This window comes from Dermacentor andersoni, chromosome 6 (genome assembly GCF_023375885.2).
Source record: "Dermacentor andersoni chromosome 6, qqDerAnde1_hic_scaffold, whole genome shotgun sequence".
In the NCBI taxonomy this organism is placed as follows: Eukaryota; Metazoa; Arthropoda; class Arachnida; order Ixodida; family Ixodidae; genus Dermacentor; species Dermacentor andersoni.
In genome coordinates this window covers 83,556,528-83,580,050 of record NC_092819.1, presented here as the reverse complement: position 1 = coordinate 83,580,050, position 23,523 = coordinate 83,556,528, and the positions used below count along the sequence as shown (strand labels likewise).

At 44.4% G+C, this 23,523-nt stretch overlaps 1 protein-coding gene across 3 annotated transcripts in view; it reads left to right on the top strand.

The window, feature by feature from the left end:
- LOC126522467 (sodium-coupled monocarboxylate transporter 2-like) overlaps positions 1 to 9,288 on the top strand; it is a 98,673-nt gene extending 89,385 nt beyond the window's left edge. For all 3 annotated transcript variants that reach the window (XM_050171210.3, XM_055066431.2, XM_055066430.2), the window contains 7 exons: positions 1,066 to 1,175; positions 1,243 to 1,310; positions 1,870 to 1,956; positions 3,154 to 3,320; positions 5,244 to 5,341; positions 6,984 to 7,105; positions 8,073 to 9,288. In XM_050171210.3, the coding sequence (XP_050027167.2) occupies positions 1,066 to 1,175; positions 1,243 to 1,310; positions 1,870 to 1,956; positions 3,154 to 3,320; positions 5,244 to 5,341; positions 6,984 to 7,105; positions 8,073 to 8,132 (712 nt within the window). In that variant the 3' untranslated portion in view covers positions 8,133 to 9,288. The remainder of the gene's footprint in view (positions 1 to 1,065; positions 1,176 to 1,242; positions 1,311 to 1,869; positions 1,957 to 3,153; positions 3,321 to 5,243; positions 5,342 to 6,983; positions 7,106 to 8,072) is intronic.
- The last annotated feature ends 14,235 nt before the right edge of the window (positions 9,289 to 23,523 follow it).

The following is a 23,523-nucleotide window of genomic DNA, read 5'->3' as shown; positions in this document are numbered from 1 at the left end:
TAACAGTGTGTTTGCGCACGTTGCTGATGCCAGGAACGATTACAGAAGGGTCCCAGAATGGCATTTAGCTTGACAAGTTCTGAAGGGTTACGCTGCTTGCTGCGCAAGAGCTAGACGTGTTTCTTGATAAGTTCTTTGGGCTGCTGCACCATCTTGTGTTATGATGACATGTCTGGCTGAATGCAATTTGCGCCTCTTCGGACATATTTTTTTTCACATCGTAAGCTGTTATGGGCTCATTCAATTAGCCGTTTTGGTTGACGATGTTGTTCGCCGTCGCCGCCGCTGTCTGTTGCACCTATCGCCAGGAAGGATAAAAAAAAAACCCAGTTCCTGCCGACATCAAACCCAGGCCCTCTGCACGGGAGTCAGCTACTCTACCACTACACCACGCCAACGCTGGCTAGCTGCTACATAAACATGCCCTATGCACGCGTCCTAGCGCGCGCAGTTGCTTGCGATTAGGGTTACTGCATATGGCTACCGATAGGTGGCTCCCTGCGGGAACCATATACAATAACTCCACATGCGACGTGACGTGCGCGCCGCGTAGCATCGATGCGTGCACATATTGCATTGCAGTTCCATATTATTGTACGGGGTGGCACACCATGCAGTAGTTGCGTAGGTAGCGGCAGAAAGTAGATACATTAGCTTTGAGGAAGAAAAAGAAGAGTGAGGAAATGTGTCCAAAAATGCTAGAGTGAAAAACATGTACGGCAAAGCTGAATAAATCAAGCAGGATAGGTGACTATCTAGCAACATCATATATGAGCTCTAAAGCTACGACTACTTGTTAGGCCTACAGGCCAAAGGATGAAGAGAAGGTTTGTCGCAAAGACGAAAGAACTGGGACTAACGTAGAAAAAATGTTTTCGCTTACAGCCTACTTTTTATGGACTCGGCAATATTACGGCACCCGGCAATAAGTAACCAAATAGAACGTGCAGGCCTCTGTTTCTGCAATCGCTAATGAGATAATAAATTATTCAGTTGTATGCAGTAGTTAGGCCTCTAAGAAATTACATCACCTCGAAGCAACTGCAGTGTTAATTTTTTTTTCAGCACGCTTTCATCCGGGTACAACGCCCTAGCAGCTGTGACGTGGGAGGACTTCCTGCGCCCTTGCCTAAAAACGTCTGAATCATCTGCTCTCCGGATAACTAAGTTGACAGGTACGTCCTAACTAGAAAGAATTTCATACAATAAAGAAATTTAACTACGGTAAACTCTTATTTCCAGCTGCCACGTACGGAATTCTTTCGATGTCTATCGCATTTCTTGTCGGAACTATGGAATCCATCATGCAGGTAAGTGCGCGTCCGATTCGATTTACTTAATCGGTAAAAATATTCTACACGCGCATTGATATGAATTGAGTTTCAATACTCAGAGCTATGTTTCAACTTCATTGCTCATTGTATGTGGTCACAGTACATTTCTGATCAGATGAATCGTCGCACGATAAGTGGGAGTACGCTTTTGTATTGCTTATATTACCTCTGCTTCTGAACGAAATTTATCCTCACATGTGTTCCCGCCTGCACACATTAGGTTACATGTTATAAGAAGTAAGGGCATGCAAAGTTAGCGCAAGTTTTAGCAGTGACATATTTTTATTTTAGTCATGTACATCTCATGTAAATGAGATGTACATGAGATGTTTTTACTCATGTACATCTGGCATTGTATCAAATTTGTAAACAAAAGTGCAGTTGTTCGAATTCAAGGCAGAGAAACGTTTGCTGGCGCTGAAATGTTTTGCCTAAGGTTAAAAGCGCTAGCAGGTTAAATAATCGAGGTTGGCGACAGAAAGCCAGAAATACTCGCCGTCCGCGAGTGGGGCTCATCTTTTTTTTACGAACGCAGGCTGTCTCATGCCTTGGAGGGGCCCTGACTGGTCCGCAGGTGGCCATCTTTCTCTTGGGCTTGCTTTTTCCCTGTGTCAAGAAAAAGGTAAGTGGAAGCTAACACCACACGCAACACTGACGAAAGGCTCATAAAATAACGCACCTCAAGTGTGCTGTGCCTTTATAGTGGAAAGCTCTGTGCGTAAAACACTCACTACTGCGCTGCTACAGTTGATTTCGCAGCTTTATTGTCTGTCTGGTACTAAAGTTTAACGATATAGCAAGCAACACTTCCCTTTTCGTTGTGAAGAGCTACTCGGCAAGGAGCACGACAGAGCCTGGGAACTTGCTTATCCTCAAGCATTTTTGATGTCCTGGGGAATATCCGGAAAGTCAATTTTCATGTGTCGTGTAACGCACGAAACCACATTGGACCTTCTTTCTTCGCGAAGGAACAATAACAGGAGCTATAATCCTCGATGCGCAAAGGCTCTGAATAAAGTCTGTGCAGTAGGGAAGAGCCCGGAGGCTAACGCTCTGTATAAATGTGCGTCCCTACCGCAAGTCGAGAACTGCAAGACCCGTGGACCAGTTGGCTTCAGCCAACTATTTCTATTTGCTCGAAAAACTTGTGATGGCTACGCAATATTCACACATCTTTTTCTTCGTTTACTTTAGAAATCTGGGGTCATATTCGCAAAGCTTATTCGTGAGTGCTCTTAGCCAGTGGCTGAAGGCCTTCTCTCATCGTCATGACTGACTCTACTTTCCTCTAATCAACAGTTCTAGCATAATAACGTTTTGTGAATGCAAGCCCTTGGCCCGTATCCACGTTTGCAAGACAGGAGACCGAATTCGCAAGGTTCCTTGTTCGTAAGCGATCTCCGCCAATGACTGACCACATTCGCTAATGTTACGTCCTGCATCAGGATTCGCCGGAATTCGCCCTTACCAGCAATTCTATAGCTTAAGAACTTTTTGAGAATACGGACCCTGTTTATTACGTATAGTAAAGAGCTAATTTTTTGCGATGTTTAGCAGACGAATATGCTTATCAGACTATAGTTTGCTTGCGGAAAGTTGCATATTTGCATATTTTAAGGAGTACGTCGCTTGCACTCGAATGGCTTGCGACAAAAGAAATTCTGGCTATTTCTAACCCTCTGCAATAAGGCCCAATTGTGCAGTGCAGGTGCTAAATAAATAAATAACAAAATAAAAAATAAAAATAATAAAAAGGTCTGTAGTGTAACTACAACAATGCAGCTTCGAGTTCGGTACAGAGCTGCGATACCTCTTGCAGGGCGTCTTCGCTGGAACCGTGGCAGCGCTGATGTTTACCGGCTGGATGGCCCTGGGATCCATATTGTATCCGCATAAACACCAAAATCTCCCGACGACGACGGCGGGATGCACGCATTTCAACGAGACCATCACATCCGGATCGTACGACCCGCTTCCCCGGCCGAGGTTGGTAGGCCACCTGGCATTCACACTGAGGTGTACAACTTGCAGCGCGCGATAACGAGACAAAGCGAGAGACAATCACAATCACAAAGCGAGCTCCACGTACAGGAACTATGTATGTCTGTGTGGTTGTGTCTCGTTTTGTCTCGTTATTGTGCACCGCAAGTTATTTGTTACGGATCTCCCGACAACCTACCCTTCTGAACAGCGAGCTGCTTTTGTAAGGAGTACACAGAGCACCGTGTCGTTACAGAACACGTAGGAGCCAATCGTATGTGTGATTCACGTATGCAGCAATCGTGCTTTTTCATGACTCGTCATTCCACAAGTAGCCCTGTTCTGCCTTTCCAGGTGAAGTTCAGCTGCATGGGTCTGTTACCAGTCTGACAAATTCCAATCTCGCAGTAGCAAATCAAAAATTTAGAAATAACCCTTTAATTACTCCATTATTACGGATGTTGCAATTGCGATATTGAAGCCGAGGAATTATGACTATGCCTGCGTAGCACACATCGAAAGAATAGCACCACTTCCGGTATATTCGTCCTCAGTATCTGCCAAAAAAGTGCAGATGATATTGCCATGAACCGCCAGACGGAGGCTTAGGGGAAGCTACTGCCATCGTTATTAACGTCAAGGTACTTCGCGGTACATTTGAGAGACGGAAACCTTCGAAGTAGTGGTGGTAACCTTAATATACCTGCGAAGCCCACATCAACAGCTGTCGGCTTTAATTAGGCAATGACATGTACTTTAACGTAAAAATGAAAACATAATTAGCGAATGTTTTTGCTTAGTTACCTGGACATAGCAATTTATCATGCAATGCCACCTAATTAGACAGCCCACCTTAACAAGAGGAATTACAGTATATTATCCATGCAGTTTTATAAAAGCATCAAATCAAGTCATCATTTATCATTTAAAAGTAACACACTTACAAGCTACGATATATAGAACGAAGCCCCGTAGACAGTGACTGCATTCAGGAGGTCAGGGTCCTTCGGACGGAACTATGCAGTCAGGAAATAAATAGAATTAGAGCAAAAAAACTCAAACACTGATAAACAAATATTACAATATCATGCATACCCATCGACACACGCGCATTCTCACACATATACACACACAAACACACATGCCCGCGACCAGTGTAAACTGAATACGTCTCGCAGAAAATAACATACTTTTATCACAAGGTCGCCTAGCAATTTTACAGCAGTGTTTCAAAGCACACAACTGTAAACTCATTGCTGAATTATATCGTGCGGATATCTGATCGAAGGAGATGCTCATGTAAAAGAGGCACTCTACTTCCACTAGAGTAACCCGCCCTGTGCCTAAAGTTAGACACATTAAACAGAAAAAAAATATTTTGACCGGAATTAGTATATTACTATTCTACATTACCAACAGAGGCATTGTTACCATAATAAAATATTTGATAAACAAGAAAAGACGCAAAAACGAAAGGTGAGTAGCAACGCACACCTACTAATAGGCTTTCACACAGTCTTCACGGCCCTAGCGTATGTTTTTATTGGAAATGATAATCTACATTGTATTCTACAGGAGCATAAGACTGAAATAAAATTTAGAGAGGTTTAGTTTGGCATACTGGCCCGAATACAGAAAAAAATACATTGAAACTCACGACATCACACTGGCGTACCGCTGCTGCAGCATGAAATAAAAAAATGAAAAAATAAATAAAAGAAAGGCCTTAACATTCTATTGTAGTAATCAATCTTTTTATGCGAAACTAGCGAAATAAAAACGGTTTTGAAAGAATGCTTTATCAGCGTAAACGGATTTAATGTTTCGCTTCAGTGTGATCGACTCTAATGCGCTTAGTGTGAGCGACATCACCGAATCGATATTTACTCTTTTCTTCTACGCAAATACCCTTCCTCTTTTCCCCTACAGTGGAGTCTACCAGTTCTACCACATCTCTTTCATGTGGTTTGCCTTCATTGGATTCACTGTGCACGTGACCGTCTCTGTGACGGTAAGCCTACTTTTCGGTAAGTGTTTGTAATAAATGTTTCACAGTATTTATTCGTTAAATTAAAGAACAGCAATCTCGCTGTAACACTGTCAAATTCTCGGATGAAGAACACTAAAGCTGCACAGCGTAGCTTTCTTTTGTAGAGAATGTGTGATGCAATTGTCCGTACCATTAAGGAAAATGCTGAGCTGCTTTTGCTTGTGTTCAGAAATCTGGGCCCTTTTTGCTCAGATGGCATAGCGTTTGCAGTTGCACTTTACCATGTGCACGTGATCAGCTGGTTTCTGCTACAAAAAAAAAAAAAATGTGGAGGGAGATATTTTGAGGCACCTCTCCGTTCACATGGTGCCCTGAACAACGTTTCTTTTGTGAGCGCACTTGACCGTGTCCGAGGCCCGTGACGTGCCACATCATTTTGTAATTCACTGTGCAAGCACAATTGTTCGCGTAAAGCAAACCAGCCGCCTGGTTATCGCGGCTGCTGTGATCCTCACACCGCACTCGCAGCTCGCAATCGAAAAAAGCCGGCACCAACGATGACTGCTTGTCGCCTTCCAGGTGGTTTACTGACTCAGGCAATGAGCGCCATTAGTTCCTTCAAATCACTTCTATGGACCCCGGTGTCGTGGCGGAGAGATTGCGGTGCTCGTTATTCGCAACTAGAGGAGCCATGTGTATGCTGCAGCAAACATCCGGGGACCACTCGGCACATCCTAATGGAATATGAAGGCATCGCCGAGGGAGAGCCGTAGGCAAACGTAAACCTTCCAGAAGCGATTGGGTTTAATGTGGACGGAAGCATCAATCGGTCAGCAGTCGAGATCAGCACGAGACGCTTAGAGTATTGGTGGAAGAAGAAGAAGGGAAGAGGTGGATACCAAAGGATCCGCAACAATGATATATATGTACAAGGTAGATGGATAATTGTTTAGGAATAGAGAAAGAAATTAGGCAGATGTATGCGAAAATGCTAGAATAAGAGGTATGTATAGCATATCTGTTTAACTCAAGCAGGCTAGGTGACTGTCAACGCCCTGTTTGAGAGAGGACGCCACTATCAGCATCGAGGAACGCATAATCACGCGGATCTTTCCATGTCGTTACAAGTACGAAAAAAATAAAAAGCAATTACTTACGACATAGCGTACTGAGAACCACTTGGATAGAGATGTTTTAGGACGCAGCAGCAGCTTTTCTATTCGAAGCCATACCCCTAATTTGAAAATTTAAGAAGGTAGTGAAATAATCTTTCATAACTAGTCAGAATTCGAATTAGTGAATAAAACATGCTGGTGGTGGAACAAGACACATGACCGGACACCGTAGGTGTCCGAATGATATATCGCACCACTTTATTTAACAGCTTGGCCAATGTTAGCTGGGACACACTGTACAAAGATTTTCTCCGAACTAGAAACAGTTTGATGAAGTTCAGGTGTAAAGAAAGCATGCACTACGGTAAAATATCGTACCGTCTACGCTCGCTTGCATGAATTTAGCCTTCGTTTTGAGCAGAATTTCGCTCTCATGAGAGGCATTAATTGACAACCGCTTGCCTTGTTCTAGAGTACTTTTCTAATACTCAGGTGAAGGCTGGGCGGTGAACCGCTGGCTGCAGCCGCCGCGGTAACCAAACTGGAAATCGTTCTTCTTCGCAGAATGGAGCGATGCGGACGACGTGGATCCCGCGTACGTCTTTCCGCTCGTTCGGAAGTTCATGCGAAACAAGGCACTCAAGAGGAGCGACGACCTTAACCAGTTCAAGGAGGCCTTCCCTGTGGTCAGTTCACTAAACATTGGTTCAACCCATCAAAGCTGTGCATGCGCGCACACCGCCAATCGTATTTAACAGACGGCGATGCGACAGGAAGATTTTTAGGTGTTCCAGCTCAACTTATGCGTGCTTCCATGCAAGCAGTGTTGCACTGTACATGAGCGGCTTTACTTCGAAGATAAGTAATCTATCATAGTGATGGTGTGCATCAGGAAGTAATCGCTACCTGCGGGAGCCATGGAACTCGGCAGCAAGTTATATCTAGCAAATCTGAGACTGTCAGGTGTATTTACATTAACACGTGTAGCTTCTCGACTTCTACGCAGCATGCTAAACTCCGGAGTCCTTTAACATAAATCGTCCTGCTAAGAGGTGTCACTTATGCGCAGTTATCTCTGCTCAGGAATTACAGACAAGCCTGGGCACGTTGCCCAGTGTACTCTAGCTAGTTCTTTAGCTGCGGCAGCGGACTTGCTTTCGTCTCATCTTCATAAGCCAGCGTGCATTCGCAGTCTTAATTCCGATGAAGCTTAATTGATTTTTGTTCATATTGGGGTTCCTTGACAGGGTACACGTTGAACCAGAGTAATTTAAATGAGGTGATCGAGTAGTACGAGTTGGCCTGTAGATAAAAGTACAGCATAAAAGAAAGGGAAGAGAAAGGGCACAGGAGCACAAATTCCTGATCCGTAAGGTAAAAACTTTAGCATGTAGCAGGACATTGAGGGAATATAGCACAAGAGCTATAGAAACCAACAAAGCACAGATCAAATAAAAATTTTTCAATGCCAGTGACAGCTGAGAACATTGTAATATTATTCGAGAACTAAGTAAGTTATTCAGGTTAGAAGGATTTGTTCAGGAAAACAAGAAATTTATCAAGGCTATCAAATACAATTATATATCATACTACGTTTGTATACGTTGCGGAATTACAGTGTCTGACAGTTTTGTATATATTTTTCTCCCACAGAATGGAGCGTCACCGAAGGAGCTCACAGCCCTGATTTCAGAGGCGAATCATCCCACTTAAGCAGCATCCAGTAAAAAAGTCACCTCGGAAAGCCACATTTCACCTCAGTTAGAGGCAAGAAGTGGACTAATCAGGAGGCTGAAAAAAATTCTAGTCATTAGGGCAGTTGATTCTACACTTAGAAGTATCATTCACAAACGAAGTTTAAAGAATTTGAAAACGCAACGAAGAAGCTAAATGCTTTTTCAGTGTGGCCTTTATATATAAATTGAACGATGCAATATAGCACATCATGCCGGCGGGCTTAGCTTGACAGTCTAAGCCGGTATTTGGAGCACTTGTAGTGCCTCTTTCACGATATATCACTTGTCACCGCACGTCTGGAAAACCACTGTGCCAAGAAACGCAAGAGGGCGGAATATTTTTCTTCTACAGATATGATGGCCTTCAGGAAACTCTAAAGGACGCTGTACGCAATCTCATGAAAATATTCTCAAGGACATCAAGCAATACGTTTCGCTTCGCATTACAGCCGCCGTCGGGACCACTTCATGTGCTCCGTGTTGCCAGACTCGCCGCAATCTGCACAAAGCAGGACAGTTGCGCACCATCTTCGATGAGCAAGCCGGCATGTATGCTGAACCCATTTTGATCACAAGTAGTAGTTTAGCCTCAAAGCGGCTTAGCCAGTTGATCAGGCAGGACTAATTAGGGAGTATCGAAAGCTTCCGAAAATTGCAGCGAATAGACTGCATGCTTTGTCAGCTGGGAATCTTTAGGCAGGCTGTGTCGCGCTGCATCAACGCCGAGTTGTGCTTGTGTCCCCGGCCTGCTGTCCCGCCTGCAGAAGTGGCCTCTCGTGTCCCTGGACCGCTCTGGCGTCCACGGTCAGCTATGCAGCTGCTCGACGCGATCGGGCTGGTGGTGAAGTCGTACTACTCGCGATGCGAGGACTGCGTTTTGCCGACCTTGCACTTAAACGATGGCGGACCGTTTTCTGATGGCCAACGACTTTCCACGGAAAAGCGTGCATGACAGCGAGCATCGCCGTCGCCGTTCGCACAAATCACGGCAGTGGGTCTTCGGCGCCAACGACGACAGAGGCGTGCATGAAGTGCACGCGCGAAGCTCGTCTTGCGAACGTGCTGCAGAACACAGTGCCACTCGTTTATAATTTTATAGTTATACAGTTTATAATTATATCTCGTCCATGTGTCGTATTTTCGTTTCACTTGGTATCCAAGCCCCGGTGTTATTGATACAGTTGTATTTGTTTCCTCGTGTTTCGTGCGTCTTCTCTCTGCGCCTGAGCCGAAGCACCACATTTATTAATGAGCTGCAGAGGATGCCACGCGGTTCGACCACGCTCTCCAGGTGCATTATTCTTCTCTGCTTCGCGTCATGGAGAAAACTAGGGAAAACTTATCTGTGGGCCATTCCACGCCCACTGTCCCAACCGTGGCGCTAGAGAAATATCATGTCTCTAAAAAGATTACAATAAAATGACACGTACATGCGCATTACTTGCACAGCATTTTCCCAAAATATTTTGAGCGGAAAGAAATTTTGGGCCACGTGAGGACCGTTTAATTTCACGAAATGGTAGAAAACCAGGTGTAAAAAAGAGATTCGCGACAAATCGACCGTGTTGCTCAATTTCTTAGAATTCGCGTTTTTGCCCTGTCCGAGCATTCTTCTTTCATTATAAAACAGTTTCATAAAATAACTTTATGTCCTTGATTAGTTCGCAATGAGGTTAAAATGAGCAAATTACAGCGTTTTGGCAAATATTTCACAAAAAGTGGTCAAGGCAGAACATTTGAGGATACCTTTAGCAGAACTTTCCCTAAAACGTACATTCTTGTAAAATTTTATTTCAGCCTATGTGCTACGAAAGGAGTCTAAAATAAAAAGATGAATTTGGCAAAAACGCTATTTTTGCCTACGTTTACACGTTGGTAACACGGTAAAGTGGTCCATGAAGTAATAAAAGCAGATATAATTGAGAATCACAACAGCTTTCTCCACAGAAATGTTAATGAATTGAGAAAAAGCATTTTTCAATTTGAGTCTCACCATTGCATTATTTTGGTTCGCTCTTCGGCTTCACCTGATAGCATGTTGGCGGGAAATACAAACCAACTGAATATGTGGTGTATCCATAGTATATGGTTTTCGGCTGTTCCTTCCGTACTGTATCTTTTTCTATATTACAAACAAACGCGACTTCAAACATAAGTAAAAAAAAGAAAACTAACAGTATCATTGGATTGATTACCCCAATGTCCCCAATAATAAAAAGCGGTACAATAATTATTGTATGCCGCTCTGCCAGTCAGTTGGCTTAAATAGAAATGAAGTCTCAAGCCTGAGGCTTTGGTGGCTAGATGGGTAGCTGTGCCGACCGAGCGTAGTTCTCCACTTCTCATCCTGACGCAAATATGGCGCTGCGGTCAGTACAACGGTCCTCCTGCGCGCGTTGTCTCCGTATGCAGACAAGACAAATTGCGTGTTTGTGGATATTGCTACCGCTAATTTCAGCTATGACGTATGCTTCAAATACCATTCTGTAAAATGCAAGCAAAGCTGTATGAGCAATTATACTATTGTCAGAAAACGCAAAGTGGTGGTATTACTTTCTTTAGCTTCTATGCAAGAACGTCGCAATAAAGCTTTATCGGTTTTGAACGAGTTCGGAGTTATTTTGCTTATGAATTAGTGAGTAGTCTTTTTTTCCTAAGTTTGGTGCAGCCAAGTATAGTTTGAACGAAATAATAAGCTTCAGCATCCAGAAACACACGGGCTAGCTATGAGAGATACTGCCGTGGGGAATTCCAGAATACTTCTTGCACCACCTGAGAGTCGTTAACGTGGGCCTAAATCAAAGTACTCGAGCATTCTGTATTCCGACCCATTCAGAACGAGGCCGCGATGGCAGATAAACGAACCCATGACCTCATAATGAGCAACACAACGATAACCACCCAGCCATTACGGCTGCTAAGAACTTCATTTGGAGCAAGGATGTTGCACTTGGTGCTGAATTTATAGCTCCCGTGTAATTAATTGTCGTTCGCCTTTCCTGAAGCTTAGTAATACACCCTTACAGCCGTTTACGCCGTAGATGGCAATATTGCGCATATTTTAGGAACAAGCGAACTTATTTTTCCTGCAGAGTTATGGGGCGCAGCCGTCGGTTCCTTGCATAGAAATTCACACACTTAAAATCGAACTTTATTGAGCGTGATGTTAAAAAGTAATTTTCCTCAAAGGCCGTAGAACCTTCCACTTCCAGATTAAGTGACCGAGCTTGATGCGACACGTACGCGATGACAAGCTCCGCAAGCGCTAGTACAGAAATCTTGACGGTGTGATTTGCGCATGGTTCATTCGTAGCTTTTTGCTCTATCTTTCCGAGGGTTTGCGCTCGTAATCAGGTTGTGCGATGACGGTCCGAAATATTGTTCGCTCTTATTTTCTCGGGCATCATGTAGCAGAGGTGAGCGAAGCACTATATTATTGCACCTTTGGTGAACTTTTCTTAGTCGACGAAAATGGGTGAAGTCGCGCTTCAGAAGCTGTTCCTAAAAGCGCCCTTCGCCCACTAGCGGTGTCCGCCGCTGCTCTTATCGGCGCTGAGAACAATGCAGCGTTAGATCCTCGTGATTCATAGTTCACTGCAACGAAATTAATGCGTTTCTTTATCCTCTCTGAAGCAGAAATACCACCACTCATACAATGCGCACTCCGCTTATTCACCATCGCGGATGAGCTTCTGCTAACCACGCCGCTCATCTTTTCGTCGTAGAAGCTTCAACATATCTTAGTAACTTGTAAACATGCAATAACAGAGACCTGTATCTCCTCATTGCACGAATTGACGGCTACAGATGACAGTTTTTCTCTCTGCATGTTTTGTTTGTTGCGCGCTGTCTGCCACAAGTACCAGACGTCACGCGCCACTGAGAACCGTTGTACTGAGCCAATACCTCCTTCACTAGATGCCTGCCGCGTCGCTAGTTTTACTATTGGAGGAGAGGTTCCTGTAGTTCAGGGTAGGCGCGAAGAGATGGCGCTCCCTGCCGATCCTACTTCCCGTTGCGGAGGAAGTGACGGTTACTAGGCTGGCGCGTGCTCTACCAATGGCTTCACAAGAGACCGCGGGTCCTGCCTCCGGGATCGCAACAAACGCCGCTAAAATATCGGAGGCAAGAGAACGTGATTCATGTTTGGAGCAGGTGGCGCAACTAGCGCTCGCAGCCGACCCTGGTGGAGAGGAGGAAAGAGGAGAGGGGCCGGAAGCAGCTTCATAGCTCACGCGGTAGGCATCTTCTAAAGGAGGCACTGACTGAGCACAGCGCCATTTTCGGTAATGATGCGGAGAAGTTCTGAACTACACTCCAGATGGGTCGTTCTACCCACCTACTCCTCTACCCACCATAATTAGGCTGACGTGAACCGGAAAAAAAGGGGCATGAACGTGGCTATTATCGCATGTGTCAGACATGGCTTGGTCGCCTGCGTGGCCGCATCACGAGGTTCAATGCGATGAAACTGGCAGAGTCGGAGCATAAGTGCGAAATAGAGACATGAGAGAATCAAGTGCGCCTTTTGAAGGCAACCAGCATGACGTTGCCCATCCTTCTATTCAAGGCAAGTACATCCGTATTTTTATTGCTTTAGCCGCCGCTTTGTGGTACCTCGCAATCGCCATTTTACGATACGTCATTGCCGTAAAACGAAGTCATGAATGTCGTAAAACGTAGCCAGTAACTGAAGTAGATTGGAGGCATTCTTTCACTCTATACGAATATATCAGTATGGCGATGCGAACGCACGGAAAAAAGATTGAGTGGCTACGATCATCGTATTTGAATTACAGTCATTGTCTCTTTCACTGAGTGTAAGCTGATTCAGTTGCACGAAAAGACACGCGCACCGTAGGTGGTTGAAAACAAAGAGACGCGCAAAGCAATGGCCATAAATTCATTGGGCCTACTTTGGTTAAGCTTGCGCGCTAACATCAAACAATTAATAGGTCGTTGCTGATGATACTGTTTGTACGGAAAGGCAACGAAAATGTGGACATTTCACGCTAAAATAAAAGATCGTTTTTGCTTTCTCCTTCTTTTTCTCCAGACAGAAACTTAATGCATGCCATACTTTTCCGGACCCAACGGTTGCCACAGAGCCTCTCAAACAAAGGAGCAATACTTAATGAGCGTGAAGGACCTGAGAGATATTGACCTCCACCTGCTGACCCTCCGTTTGAAACAGCAGAAACAAATAATGGCAGTTTGTGGCCACTATTACTAGGCCTACGTGACAAAGTATTCATCACTTCTCGCATCGAAATGCTCTTCTAACCCATTTCTAGAGCAAAAAGAAAAAAATCGTCGTGGAGCGTCAAGGATTACAATGACTCTCGTAGACCGTAATCCTTCTCTAGACTTGATCCCTGGAGAGAGACTATGCCAAATGTGCCATCGAAGGTGCTACGAACAGCAAACCACAACCGCTTTTGATGCTTTGCTTCCGGAAGATCATGCCTGTAGTGCAAAAAGCGAACAAAAGGATCCAGTTGACCTGCACGTTGGGTTTCCGGACCCCGTGAACGAAGCCCCGGTAACCATTGACGAAATTCCCGGTAACAGAAAGCGGAAACAGGAACGCAGAGCATCATATGTAAAAAAAAAAAATAAGTTTGCGCAGGAGGAGAATCACGCAAAGAGAATACAAATACTGACCTTGGCGCCCGCATCTTGGCCGCGTAAGAAGATTATTAGTTTTTTTCGCGTTTCTGAGCTAGAGGTACGTAAGGCCATAAAAGTGAGGTCCGAAAATGAGACACTCAGTATGTCACCAGAGAAGAAAGGTTGGCCAATAGTGGAGGAAGTAAAAAGTTTTTGGTCAAGCAATCTTTTGAAGATGACAGTGCTTCACGCTGCCTTCCTAGAAAGAAAGATATGCTGCCAGGACATGAAAAGCGCATTTTGTTAATAAACCTAAAAGAACTCCATGAGAAGCGACCTGCGGCTTTCCAACATTTGCAGGCCTGCGTCTTTTGTATTGTGTTTTAGCTCGCGGCCTCGGCAAACACACGGTTTGCGTTTGTACGACTCCCCAAAACTTCAAGTTGTTGCTACGCCCTTTTAGAATACAAAAAGGAACACGCACGCACACACACACACACACACGCGCACACACACACACACGCGCGCACACACACACACACACACACACACACACACACACACACACACACACACACACACACACACACACACACACACACACACACACACACACACACACACACACACACACACACACACACACACACACGCACACACACACACACACACACACACACACACACGCACACACACACACACACACACACACACACACACGCACACACACACACGCACACACACACGCACATACGCACACACACGCACGCACGCACGCACACACAAAGAGCTACTGACGACAACAGTGTGCAGCCTGGAGAATGAGACCTGTATGCTCGAAAAATGTGACAAGTGCTCAAGCATGGGCACTTGTCACATTTGTCAGAAAGTCCCATTGTCACAAATAATTGCTCGCAAACTGGCTGCTCCACGAGCCAGAAGATGGAGGAGGCTTGCAGGTTAAGCAGTGGGTAAACGGCAGGCGCTTTCTTCTCGAGACACTATTCCTACCACAGGATGAATTTTCGGAAAGATTCATTCACATATTAAGTAAAATAAAACCCCACCACTTCGTGTCTAAGCTACTGGCACAGTACTTGAGAGAGCTGAAGGAAAAGGTGGACGACACTGAAGCAATTGTGCTGATGGACTTTGCCAAAAATTACAGTTTATTAGTACTGGATGCACCACAGCAATTTTACTGGGGGAACGCACAAGCATCATTGTATCCAGTGGTTGTTTATTACCGACAAATAGACATCACTTCCGCAAAATTTCTGTCATGTGCTTTGCTGCAATTGCGCACTCGTTAGAACATGACATGGCTTCCGTCTACACATTTCAAGCTGCGGTGATCAAGATACTCGAGAAAGATCTTCCATTCATTAAGCACATTCCCTATTGCTCAGGTGGGGCGGCTTCGTAATATAAAAACAAGAAAAGCTTCATTAACCTCTGGCACCACAAAACAGATTTCAACAGCTTGGCCGAGTAGAACTTCTTCGCCACATCCCAAGGCAAGAGTGCCTGTGACGGCGTCGGTGGAACAGTAAAGGGGCTAATGGCAAAAGCCAGCCTGCAAAACCATATGATGAACAGATACTTACACCACACCTCCTCTTTGCATTGGCCCGGGATAATATCAAAGATATTAGGACCATCTGGGTACCGAGAAGTACCACTGAAAAAAAAAAGGCAGAGCTCTCTGCTAGCTTTTGGAAAGCCATTTGTGTGAAAAGAACACGACAGTATCACCACTTCAAGCCGACTTGGAGCTTCACGCTTCTCGTCGGAATGACATCCTGCTCTTCAACAGAGGAAGTTCACGTTTGCGAAATGTCAAGTGACCAACCAAACAAAAACTGATTTAGATCAAGCTGCGAATGTGCCATACAATAAAAGTAATCTGAGAAAATAGTTTCCTGAGACGTGACATCACACAGGCCCTATGGTGATTGTCCTAGCAAAACCTAGCCCACTGTTTTCTATTTGGCCCGAAGTATCAGGAGGACTGAGGGGACTGAGCACCCTCAGTCCCCAGCAGCTGCGAAGCAACTGACCACGGCGGCGGTCAGACCTGCGACGCTGCAGAGGGTGCTAAGAATCCCTGGCTCCGGACAGGCCGCCATTGGAACATGAACCTGGCAACGTTTAACGCTAAAACGTTATCTAGTGAGGCGAGTCTAGCAGTGCTATTGGAAGAATTAGAGGGCAGTAAATGGGATATAATAGGGCTCAGTGAAGTTAGGAGGCCAAAAGAAGCATATACAGTGCTCAGAAGCGGGCACGTCCTGTGCTACCGGGGCTTAGCGGAGAGACGAGAACTAGGAGTCGGATTGCTGATTAATAAGAATATAGCTGGTAACATACAGGAATTCTATAGCATTACCGAGAGGGTGGCATGTCTTGTTGTGAAACTTAATAAGAGGTACAAAATGAAGGTTGTACAGGTCTACGCTCCTACATCCAGTCATGATGAACAGGAAGTCGAAAGCTTCGATGAAGACGTGGAATCGGTGATGGGTAGAGTGAAAACAAAATACACTATACCGATGGGCGATTTCAATGCCAAGGTAGGCAAGAAGCAGGCTGGAGACAAGGCAGTGGGGGAATACGGCATAGGCACTAGGAATAGCAGGGGAGAGTTATTAGTAGAGTTTGCGGAACGGAATAATATGCGGATAATGAATACCTTCTTCCGCAAGCGGGATAGCCGAAAGTGGACGTGGAGGAGCCCGAACGGCGAGACTAGAAATGAAATAGACTTCATACTCTGCGCTAACCCTGGCATCATACAAGATGTGGACGTGCTCGGTAATGTGCGCTGCAGTGACCACAGGATGGTAAGAACTCGAATTAGCCTAGACTTGAGGAGGGAACGGAAGAAACTGGTACATAAGAAGCCGATCAATGAGTTAGCGGTAAGAGGGAAAATAGAGGAATTCCAGATCAAGCTACAGAACAGGTATTCGGCTTTAACTCAGGAAAAGGACCTTAGTGTTGAAGCAATGAACGACAATCTTGTGGGCATCATTAAGGAGTGTGCAATAGAAGTCGGCGGTCACTCTGTTAGACAGGATACCAGTAAGCTATCGCAGGAGACGAAAGATCTGATCAAGAAACGCCAATGTATGAAAGCCTCTGACGCTACAGCTAGAATAGAACTGGCAGAACTTTTGAAGTTAATCAACAAGCGTAGGACAGCTGACATAAGGAAATATAATATGGATAGAATTGAACAAGCTCTCAGGAACGGAGGAAGCATAAAAGCAGAGAAGAAGAAACTAGGAATTGGCAAGAATCAGATGCATGCGTTAAGAGACAAAGCCGGCCATATCATTACTAATATGGATGAGATAGTTAAAGTGGCTGAGGAGTTCTATAGAGATTTATACAGTACGAGTGGAACCCACGATGATAATGGAAGTGAGAATAGTCTAGAGGAATTCGAAATCCCACAAGTAACGCCGGAAGAAGTAAGGAAAGCCTTGGGAGCTATGCAAAGGGGGAAGGCAGCTGGGGAGGATCAGGTAACAGCAGATTTGTTGAAGGACAGTGGGCAGATTGTTCTAGAAAAACTGGCCACCCTGTATACACAATGCCTCACGACCTCGAGCGTACCGGAATCTTGGAAGAACGCTAACATAATCCTAATCCATAAGAAAGGGGACGCCAAAGACTTGAAAAATTATAGACCGATCAGCTTACTGTCCGTTGCCTACAAAGTATTTACTAAGGTAATTGCAAATAGAATCAGGAACACCTTAGACTTCCGTCAACCAAAGGACCAGGCAGGATTCCGTAAAGGCTACTCAACAATAGATCATATTCACACTATCAATCAGGTGATAGAGAAATGTGCGGAATATAACCAACCATTATATATAGCTTGTATTGATTATGAGAAAGCGTTTGATTCAGTCGAAACCTCAGCAGTCATGGAGGCATTGCGGAATCAGGGTGTAGACGAGCGGTACGTAAAAATACTGAGAGATATCTATAGCGGCTCCACAGCCACTGTAGTCCTCCATAAAGAAAGCAACAAAATCCCTATAAAGAAAGGCGTCAGGCAGGGAGATACGATCTCTCCAATGCTATTCACAGCATGTTTACCGGAGGTATTCAGAGAGCTGGATTGGGAAGAATTGGGGATAAGAGTAAATGGAGAATACCTTAGTAACTTGCGCTTCGCTGATGATATTGCCTTGCTTAGTAACTCAGGGGACCAACTGCAATGCATGCTCACTGACCTGGAGAGGCAGATCATAAGGGTGGGACTGAAAATTAATCTGCAGAAAACTAAAGTAATGTTTAACAGTCTCGGAAGGGAACAGCAGTTTACGATAGGTAGCGAGGCACTGGAAGTGGTAAGGGAATACATCTACTTAGGGCAGGTAGCGACCGCGAATCGGGATCATGAGACTGAAATAATCAGAAGAATAAGAATGGGTTGGGGTGTGTTTGGCAGACATCCTCAGATCATGAACAGCAGGTTGCCATTATCCCTCAAGAGAAAAGTGTATAACAGCTGTGTCTTACCAGCACTCACCTACGGGGCAGAAACCTGGAGGCTTACGAAAAGGGTTCTACTTAAATTGAGGACGACGCAACGAGCTATGGAAAGAAGAATGATAGGTGTAACATTAAGGGATAGGAAAAGAGCAGATTGGGTGAGGGAACAAACGCGCGTTAATGACATCTTAGTTGAAATCAAGAAAAAGAAATGGGCATGGGCAGGACATGTAATGAGGACGGAAGATAACCGATGGTCATTAAGGGTTACGGACTGGATTCCGAGGGAAGGGAAGCGTAGCAGGGGGCGACAGAAAGTTAGGTGGGCAGAAGAGATTAGGAAGTTTGGAGGGTCAACATGGCCACAATTAGTACATGACCGGGGCAGTTGGAGAAGTATGGGAGAGGCCTTTGCCCTGCAGTGGGCGTAACCAGGCTGATGATGAGGATGATCAGGAGGAGTAGTAGAGACATCACGGTACTAGTGAAGCATGCTCAATAAAGCTGCCTATCAACAATATTTACCAAATGTATCTGTCTTTTCTCTCTGGTTTCACGGGGACTGAACGTGTGTCGTTCAAGTTGTGCTCCCAGTTCACGCTCATGAACATAATTTGCGGCCCGGTCTACCACTTGAGGCATCGGCGGCCGCATATGTATACATACTTCCAGTAACATGCAAATAAGCAATGTCGATCTACCTTAAGTAAGCATACCTCCCAGATGCAAATTCTTACGAACTCCTGTGACCTCGGCTTTTATTCCTCAGCGCACAGACCGCCATCTGCATCACCCTCATTTGTATTTCCCGCCAACGTGCTATCAGGCGAAGCCGAAGCGCGAACCAAAATAATGCAATGGTGGGACTCAACTTGAATTTTTTTCTCAATAAAAACACAAATTGCTTTCATTAAAATTTATGTCGAGAAAGCTGTCATACTCCTGAATTATATCCGCTTTTCTGCTTATTTTTTCACGGATCATCTTAGTGCGTTACCAACGTTTAAACATAGGCAAAAATAGCGTTTTTACTAAATTCAGGTTTCTATTTGAGACTCTTTGCGCAGCACATAGGCTGAAATAAAGTTTTGCAAGATTGTACGTTTTAGGGAAGATTCTGTAAAATTAATTCCAGGTTTTCTGTCTTCCCCACTTTCTGTAAAAAATTTCACAATACGCTATAATTTGCGCATTTTCACCTCGGTGCCAAGGAATAAAGACAAAGTTATTTTATGAAACTGCTTTATATAGAAAGAAGGATGTTCAGGCAAAGCAAAAACGCAAATTCTGAAAAATGGCGCAATACGGTCAATTTTTCGCGAATTTCTTTCTTGCACCTGGTTTTCCACCATTTCGTGAAATTAAATTTGGCCCTCACGTGACGCAAAATATTTTACTGCTCCAAATATTTTGGGGAAATACTGTGCAAGTAATGCTTATGTACGTGCAATTTTTTTGCAATATTTTTTAGAGAAATTATTTTTCTCGAGCGCCACGGTTGGGATAGTTGGCGTGGAATGACACTTCTTTCTGAACTTCTTGTAAAGCAATCTGGCAATACTGCGACGGTCGCCAGCGCACGCAGGCAGACAGAAAAAGCAACTAGGCATGTCTGCTCATCACGGTTACCCCTGGAAAAAGAAAAGAAACATATATTATCGCGTACTTAGGGGTAAATGCTAGAGAAATGCGCTAGCGTTACGTCGCACCTCTTTGAGGTCCCGGATCCACGATTTATACCGCATTCACCACACTGTAAGGCGTTCTTCAGGAGCTATATGTATATATATATATATATATATATATATATATATATATATATATATATATATATATATATATATATATATATATATATATATATATATATATATTGAAAGAAGTTAAGGCGCTAAGGCGCAGCACGTAAAAACCAAAAGGAACATTTATTTTCAATGCTACGGCCGGGGTCCGACCTTCATGAAAAGTGCGATTCCAAGAAAAAGAAGAGCTCAATTTATACACCTTCTCTTTAACGGGGAAGCGTATTTCAAAAAAATAAAAAAATAACGTAGGGCGTCCTGGAATACTAACATGCGTACATTCACTCACGTAAAAAAAGAAGAGGAATATGGTTGCCTATGAATAAAAACACGCGTACATTCAGTAGAGTACAGAAGGGCGGCGTATGACAAATGTAAGATGGAAAGACGCAGCCTATGGAAGGCAGGGTAGAAGGGCCACATGCAAGGGCTCGCTGCTACCTGTCTCGGGCAAGCTATCGCAAATTTATTTTTGAATCATTGATTCTTGTCAAAGTTAGGAAAGGCTGAAAATTCATATCCGAATCAAGTCCCACGATGATAAAAACTCCGTAGCACTCGTGTCACGATGACTTCACCATTACATTGTTGTTGCACGCATGATTGATCGCGGCGTTTTCATCACGAGAAACATTTTATTGCCGCCAAAGAGGTAACATTATGGCGAAACCGGCGTAGAGCCATTGCTCAGAGAAGTCGTCTAGATCTGCATGGCCACTCCTGGCTCAAAACCCATAAACTTTCCCACAATAATTACTAAAGGGTACACTGGTGCTAATATCGTTCTGCCACCGTGGCAATGATGGAAAGTTTATGGATTTGTCTGATCTTCGGGCTTGAGGCTTCTGACGTTCTTGCGGCTTCGTTTATTACGCTTTATTGCCTACTGTCCTAAATTTCAGAGCAATCAATGCTTTTCTAAATGCAGAAGACTCTGTGAACGCACACGACCAATTCTAATTCCAGCGGTTGACACTTTCGAGGTGGACAAATCGAAATGCACCAACCATCTCGAGGAGGTGACTTGCCCGCGAGAAATTCATAAGGGCGTTCTTTGGCTCTTGTCGGTGTATGCATCCGGGGCGTCATGCAATAAATAAAAAAAAAAAAGAAACAGAACGTCCGTAGCATAGTGGTTTCAATATCAGGCTTCTGTTCTAGAGGTCCTGTGTTCAAATCATGCTGTCGGGCAATTTTATTAATGGTTCTTTAATTATTTATTACGCTATGCGTCGCCGAAAATTATGCGTTTACAAAGTCGCGAAGCCGTTTGAAGCCAGAAAGACGAAGTTTAGGCAAATCCATGCACTTGCCATAACTGTTACTATGCTTACCATAATTCTTACTAGATGTTACTAATGCATAATTTCGATGCTGGCTGAACCGCCCTGATTGCAGCTTCCGTAGACACTAGTACCAGAGTTCACTCTAGTAAGTGCAGCGCGAAACTCTATGCCAAAGCCTAAGAATCACGATGGTTCACGTGAAAACGCAGCTTCAAGCTTCATGGGAAAGAAAGTTCCTTGTCGCTGGTCGTACGTGGAGTCCTGTCGAGCGTGACGCTGTACATATCCCTGAAACCTCCCCGATATTTCTCGCCAACAAAAGCCCCGTTCGTATGACATGGCTGATATTATTCCACTGCGCTGATAAGATATAGCGCGTTCAGCCATCTGCAAATCTTCCAGACGGTTGTGGACAAGACAGTGATTTTTTGAACTAGGGAGTGAGACTGTATGGCAGCACATGCGAAATGTCACGAAACTCTTGAAAGTTGAAAGGAGCCTGGAGAGCCTTCGTAAGGACCCGCTTACGCATGCGAAGCTCTCTTATGCGAGCATCGCACGCGTAATGCTAAGACGTGGGATCTGTCTCCACCTGCGACAACTTGTTTTTCTAATCCACTTCTAATCGATTCAATTAAAGAAACTAACGTTTCTTTCATTGAATCGGTAAGTACAAGTAATTTCCCCTATGTCTTCCTTTATGTCTTTGTTGGCCTCTCATGATATAGTGGTTACAGATAAGCCAGAATTGCATCAATATTTGCAAAAAAAAAAGAACCCATTGCCCCCCTCCCCCTTGTTAGCTCTCTGCCGTTCAGCTTTGCAACCAGTCCTTGCCAATATTCAAATAACGCTTCCGGTGCAGATGTAGCGAGTGACAGCAGGGACTCCCTCTAATTGCCTGACACCACGGGCCGTAATACACAGGTATCCCCCGACCCCGTCGTAGGGTTGTTTAGTCGTATGATAACACGCGTTAGGTGATACCCTGACATCCTTACTGAATGACACTTTTCCCAGTGGTCATGCTGAAGTGCCCGATACCTGCACTCTCTCTATAGACGTTTTATAACTTATTCGAGCTTTACTTGAAACACATGTTTTCGACGTTGTTGTGAATATAGCGCACAAATCAGCCTATCGAGCCTTCACTACTTACTATTTTTTCCTCTTTAACTTTCCACTTAAGTCTCGCTATTTCTCTTCCTTTCACGCAGAGCAATGTAGTGAACCAGAAGCTATTTCTATTTAGCCTTTACTAGTTCTTTAAAAAGCGAACCTTGTTCACACATTTGTGGCTCGGTCCTCCAGACTACGATACCATGTACCGGCATCTTCTACTTAGTCAAAAGTCATTTTCGAACACGGTAATGCTAGATTATGAAGTACCATTGCATAACGTCTGAAAAAAAAAATACGCCACAACGGTGACGTGAGGTAAATAAAGTGTTGTGCTCAATGCATTCAGAATTGCTGTAGTGAATACACTCGACTCCCGTTAATTCGACCTTGCAGGAACACACTATTTGGTCGAATTCGCCGAAACGTTGAATTAACGGACGGCGGGCATCTTTATCGTTTGAATTACGAGTTTATGGGCTAATTGCTTAAACATAATAAAGACGGCAGCGCAAAGAACACGAGGACAGAAGAAACGTAAAACACACGCCATGAGTGAGTGCGACGTCTATGTTACGCTTCTCGTGCCCTCAGTTTTTTTACGCGTCTGCTTTAGTGTCGAACCAACTAGTGCTCAACTAATTCATTTACAATACACCGAGCGTCGCCACTTGGCTTCTCGGCTACCCCTGTCGTATCATAAATCAGCGCTCGTAGCGTCTGTTTAACGTATTGTGGGTCTTTGTCTTCTTTGCGCAGTTGCCGTAGTGCTTAGTGCTTGAAGTAATCTAATCGTCTTTTTAACCTCGACAGACAGCACTGTGTAATCGCCACGTTGCGTCAAGCTGAACGGATGAATAAGACTGCGGCATATGAGGGTGCGAAACGACACAAAACAAACGGAAACGAATGGCTTCACGGGTGCAATTATTGTTTGGTTGGTAAAAAAGAAATAAAATAAAATGAAGGAAGCTGCCTACCAAGGAAGTCATTAGTCTAGTCTGCTGAATTTCTTCTGAGCTTTAAGTAAGTGCTGCGC